Source organism: Pantherophis guttatus, chromosome 1 (genome assembly GCF_059756535.1).
Source record: "Pantherophis guttatus breed Tessera chromosome 1, ASM5975653v1, whole genome shotgun sequence".
In the NCBI taxonomy this organism is placed as follows: domain Eukaryota; kingdom Metazoa; phylum Chordata; class Lepidosauria; order Squamata; family Colubridae; genus Pantherophis; species Pantherophis guttatus.
The window spans coordinates 145,362,505-145,368,504 of NC_142063.1; the positions used below are offsets into that span (position 1 = coordinate 145,362,505).

At 41.1% G+C, this 6,000-nt stretch overlaps 1 protein-coding gene across 3 annotated transcripts in view; it reads right to left on the bottom strand.

The window, feature by feature from the left end:
• ACVR1C (activin A receptor type 1C) overlaps positions 1-5,798 on the bottom strand; it is a 59,860-nt gene extending 54,062 nt beyond the window's left edge. Inside the window, exon 1 of one of the 3 annotated variants that reach the window (XM_034425469.3) lies at positions 5,611-5,798. In XM_034425469.3, the coding sequence (XP_034281360.1) occupies positions 5,611-5,686 (76 nt within the window). In that variant the 5' untranslated portion in view covers positions 5,687-5,798. Of the gene's footprint in view, positions 1-5,341 lie in introns of all 3 variants that reach the window. The other 2 variants (XM_060687971.2, XM_034425486.3) reach the window with 2 other exon arrangements.
• Positions 5,799-6,000: the final 202 nt, after the last annotated feature.

Genomic DNA, 6,000 nt, shown 5'->3' on the forward strand with positions numbered 1-6,000 from the left:
AAGAAGTCAGGCCATGGCTATCAAACATCAAAAATATCTGTCAGGCTACCCACCTCCTTTACTTGGACAATCTGAAGCTGTAAGAAAAAACACCAGCTAAAATGGAACCACTGCTCAATTCTGTCTGTATATATAGCCAAGATATTGCAATGGAGTTTAGACTGGGCAGATGTGCCAACCTGGCCATCCACAAGAGAAAAACAGTGAAAATTACAGGAATCTACGTGCTCTAGGGAAATAATATCAAGAATCTGGATGAAGAAAATCATTGCAAATACCTGAGCAACAAGCTGACAACATCAAGCACACTGTAGTCAAGAAAAAGGTTACAGGTGAATACATCAAGAGAGTGAAGAAATCTTAAAATCCAAAACTCAGTAGAGGAAATACCATCATCAGTATTTCCTCAGTAGAGGAAATACCAGGCAATAAACACCTGGGCAATTCCAGTCATTAGATACACAGCTGAAATAGTGGACTGCTTCAGGCTGAAGCAGAAGCCCTGGATAGGAAGACCAGAAAAATAATGACAAAGAATCGTGCTCTTTATCCATCCAGCAATGTTGACAGATGCTATTACCAAAGAGCATAAGTGGGCATCAGATGTTACAAGTACACCAGGCAGTTGAATAGAAAAAAGGGCATTGGAAGCATATTTGAAAGACAATGAAAAGGATGCACTGAAAGTAATATATCATGAAGGCTTAGTGAAACTCCCAAAAGACCAAGCTGATCTATAAGAAAAACTAAATAAACAATAGGAAAGAAATATGGCAAGGCAAAGTATTACATAGCCAGTACATTTAAAAAACAAACAAACTTGCAGGCAAAGAAGATAACAACAAGACTTGGCAATGGCTAAGAGCAGGAAAGTTGAAGAACAGATTCTAGGGAGTAAATTAAAGAGTAAATGCTTGGATGATTGCCAAAAGATGTATTCCTGGAAATACTCTTGTGTACCAAGGTACTAAAAATTGGATTACAACATTTATCAGCTATTAATTAACCTTTAAACTGACTTTTTATTAACGCATTGTAAGCCGCCCTGAGTCTCCGGAGAAGGGCGGCATATAAGTCTAATTAAAAAAAAAAAAAGACATTTCTAACCATGCATGCTTCATGATAATAAACATGGTTAATTTCCAGATTTTTTAAAAAACATTTGTATTCTGTATGATTCAGTCAAACATACATGTTTTGTATAAATTACATCACTTTTATATAGCAGTTTATTTATTAAATATCTCAGAAGTTGAAAGATTATTTATTATAAAATCTAGTTGACTTAGTTCTCTCTCTCTCTCTGTATATGTATGTGTGTGTGTGTTTGTATGTGTGTGTGTGTATTTATGTGTGTGTGTCTATATATTAACCAAATTAATTAATATTAACCAAATATACTAAAGCATCTCAACAACTGTGATCAACAACAATGAAGTTATACCAACCACAAGCAACGGTTAAATTAGATGGGTAATAGACTGACAAAAACAAGATGGGAAAAATGTGAATGGTATCTTCCACAATAGCTATAGACAAACATTTAGAAAGAGAACTGTCTAATTACCAATTATTGAATCCCTGGTCTTATATTTCTGGAATACAGACTTGTGAGTCAGACCCATTTAGAAGCAAGTTTGTTTTCTAGTCTTTATATAACTACTGTCATTTAAAAAAATTAGAAACTTAACATTAAGAACAGAGACTAAGTAATATCCCCAAAGGATAGTTTTACTACCAGGGCAGGGACTTTACACACCTCAGTCTATTTTGAGATTTCCACCCCTCACCCAAACACATATCAAATTAAATATCTGCAAACATACTCCTCCCAAAGAAGTCAGGAATTGTCTGTCTCAGATTCCTGTGGATGTTGTGTACATTAATATTAGCAGGAATTTATACTCATTCACTGTGTACAGTATGTGACATGCATTCACAACTTTGATTACAGAAACATTAGTTACATCCCATACTTATTATCATGATAAAACCTGAAATCATGGGAGCTGTGAATTATGAAAGGCTATAGTTCCGTACGCTGGAAAGAATTTGCAAGCAGAATCTTATGGTGTTAATCAGGTTTCAGGATGAACAAAACACCAAACATTTCAGAAATCTCTTATCTGTGTCATAGTTTGTCTCTTTTCAAACAAAATCTGATCAAAGATGTTCACCATCTCCTCCAATCCTAAAAAATATTTCAATACTATATTTACCTTGTCGTTTGTATAGACCAGGGACATCAAACTCAAGGCCCATGGGCCAGATCCGGCCTGTGGGGGTGCTTAGATCTGGTCCGCAGGACCGCCCTGGAAACAGTGAAGGATCGGTCCGTGGTGCCTCTGCGAGTGAAAATGGAGCTCGGGAGGCCACGCGCAGCCCTCCAAGGCTCCCTTTTTGGCCGCGACGGCCTCCTGCAACCCTCTGCAGTGAAAATGGAGCTCGGGGGGGTTGCCCCCCCCCCACAAGTTCCATTTTCACTGCAGAGGGCTGCAGGAGGCCATCATGGCCAAAAACTGAGCTCGGGAGCCCATTTTCACTGGCAGAGCGCTCAGGCCACCACTGGCGCCCCCAACATGAGTGATGTCAAGCTGGACACACCTAACCTGGCCACACCCACCCCAGCCCCTTGAGGTAAAACACAACCCTGATATGGCCCTCAATGAAATCGAGTTTGACAACCCTGGTATTGACTGTAGGAACCCATTTCCTCGAGCACATAATATCTGTTACCTTGCCATAAGCTTTTAATTATAATTATACTTTGGGGAAAATATGCAGCTTTGATTTATAATGTTACTATTACCATTACCATGATTAAATATGGTCATTTAAATTTATGTACATAGATCATGCACACCAGGCTGATCCAATTCAAAAACTCATTAAAAATTTATGGCTAGAGCTACAGAATTTATAATGGTTCAGAAGAACCGGGAAATCTTATGAAAACCAAAGCTAAGAATAATTCCAAACCTACTGGAGAACATGACATTAGATAAAGAAGCTGATGCATCCACCAACCAACCCATTCTTCTTGCAGACTTTCTGAAAATAATACTTTAATACATTTATTCCATGAATTAGGACTGGATTTTCTTTCTGCTATCTATCTGTAAAGAAAAAGCATTTGATGAGGGCATAGTTAGCCTTCGGAACAAGACAGTGGCCAAAATAACTTGCTTAGGTTGGCAAAATAGCTTAAAGGCCAAATGTGATTATAATTGCAGCAAAGCAATTAGGAACTGTTTTTTGGTTAAGTAAATAGTAGCCAAGGGACAACCTGAGCAAACCTAGAACTGTGAGGAACAAAAGTTTAACTCTTTCCTTCCCTATCACAGACTTTTTAAAGACTTAGTTACATTTTCTGGGGAAAATGTGTTGGCTGATCCCAATGCAGGATTCCTACTGACACATATTCCAAAGGATTCAGATTGTTTGCATAGGGATTATATCTCAAACTCAAATTATCTCAGTCTTTTTTTTCCCAATTTAACCTATTCCAGCATCTTCTCTTTACATTATAGAATTCTTCCCCAGAACATTATGAAGTGCATAGCCTTAGTTTCAAAATCACCACCATCTCCTCCAATCCTAAAAAAAAAACTCCCCAAAAACTCTGCTGGTCATTTCAACATTACATCTAACATTCCATGTCCCCACATCAATACACATGCCATTCCATTCCAAATCTACTTCTTCCCTAACTGGAAAAAAACCCAGCAACTTCTTCTTAGGCATTTTCTGACATTTCCCCACCACATGCTCACTTGCTTTCTTACACGTAGAGACGTATAGTAATGACTATCAACTATGCCACTGTGTTTCTTTGTTCAGAAGCTTGATATGTAGCAACCTTGCTGCCCCAGGTGATCTCAAAAATGGTATGATACATCTCTGAAGTGTTTGAAATCAAGCCCTAACTAAAAGGAAACACTGCTATCTTTTTACACTATCTACTCACTTGGTACCCAGCACTAACTTTTCTTGTCAGTGAAATGGATGTCTCAACTTTGTTAGGCTTTAATTCCCCCCACCACCACAAAAGTATTTTGAAAGCAATAATAAAACTGGACTAATGTTAATAAATATGGAAAAAATGATGAAATCAGAATTTTAATCATTGTAGTGAGATAGCTGACTGAACAGAAAGTCAAGATGAAAGAGGCATTTAACTGGAACCAAGGCATTTTTTAAATGATTAGAAGCAAGTTTTTCCCCCCAGTTTGGCTGCAATTTGGAAGTTCTCCCAAAAATCTTTTTTTTTTTAATTTGATTTATATGCTGCCCTTCTCAGGAGACTCAATGCATTAAGCAATAGCCTTCATACTTTTGTATATATATACAAAGTCAGCTTATTGCCCCCACAAACTGGGTCCTCACTTTACCCACCTTAGAAAGGATGGAAGGCTGAGTCAACCTTGAGCCTGGTGAGATTCAAACTTACAGTAATTGCAGACAGCTGATGTTAATCACAATGCTATCCGTCTGCTGAGCCACCAGGCTCTGTTTCTGAGTAGACATACTAGGACTGCACTCTTGGATTAAATAACCTAACATGAAAAGGGGGGTTGCAGCTTGCATATTTGTGCTCAGAAGCAGGTCCAGAGATTTATTTAGGGTTTGCTCTCACAGGTAAGTGAGTTTGGGACTGACCCTCCATGTGTGACTTTTTGTAAATCCCAAGCCCTTTCCAATAAAACATCTCTCCCCATTCTCTCTCCTCTGCCCACATTGTAATAATATTAAAAGGAACCACAGCTGCCATTTAAGCCAGTACCCTACTGCAAACATTGTTTTTAATGTAAGATTAAGCCCTGGAATAGTGGAGGTAACCAGATGATCCCTATCTCTTAAGAAGGTGCAGCGTCTCTATACGGGTATTGTTTGACATACCTGCAAATCATGTCAGAGAGCCAAAAAAAGAGACTTGGATCGGGTAAATAAATGTCTCCCTTCTGCCAAGGGAGCCGCGTTTTGAAACGAAAGGACTTGCCCTTTAAAGATACGGTAGGCGTTTAGCTGTCCTTTGCCCTCGCAGCCACACCGTCCAACTGAGATTATATTATAACAAATTCGCCAGGATTAAACCGAGCGCGGCTCTTCTGTTCTCTCCTTTTATTATTATTATTATATATAATATATAATAATTTTTTTATTATTATTATTATAAAAAAAAGAGGCGCTATAATTTTCCTTCTCTGTTCTTTATCTAACTGTCTCAAAGCGGGATTGCTGCACGACTGCATGAAGCTTAATTTACCAGGTTATTTATAAAGCAACGGAGTCCCTCGAACTTGGAAAGCACGTTTTAAACCCACGTTGCGGTATTGTTTACCTCTGCAAAACTGGGGTTGAAAACGCGCAGGAAACCTGTCGGTCCGAGTGGACCAGAAAACGCGACTTGGATAAACTTTAGGCTTTGAGACGGAAAGCAAACGATTTTCAATCAGGCCAAAGATTATTGCAATCCGAGAGAAAACTCCGCTGCCACGTTCGCCGTTCCCAAGACCCGCTTGGCCCTCAAGGGGGGTGGGGGAAAGCAAGCACCGCCAAGCATAACCTCCGACCCGCCGGCCCAAGCAGGCTCCTGGCGCTCCCTTTTACCTGTGCAGAGAGAGGCGCAGGCTGTCAGGACAAGCGCCGCAGCAGCTCCCAGTCCGGAGCGGAGCGCTCGCCTCATGACGGCACATGGGAGAAGTTCTGGCAGGTGGGAAGGAGCGAGCTGGAGGCGGGGTGGGGGCGCGTGTGTGGGGCTTACGGGGCTGTCCGGAGAGGCGAGCTTCCCGGAGGCTGGTCTCCCCCACCCCCACGCCCTCCCCTCCAGCCGTGCGACGCGGAGCTCTTTGCCACCAGTGACTCTCGGCGCAGCTGGAAGAAAGAGGCGGGCATGAAGTTTCTCTCCCCCCCCCCGCTCCACCCCGACTCCGCCTTGCCCGGTCACACCCCCTTGCCCTGCGGAGGGCTTGCCCGGGTGAAGAAGAAGCCGCCTGGAGG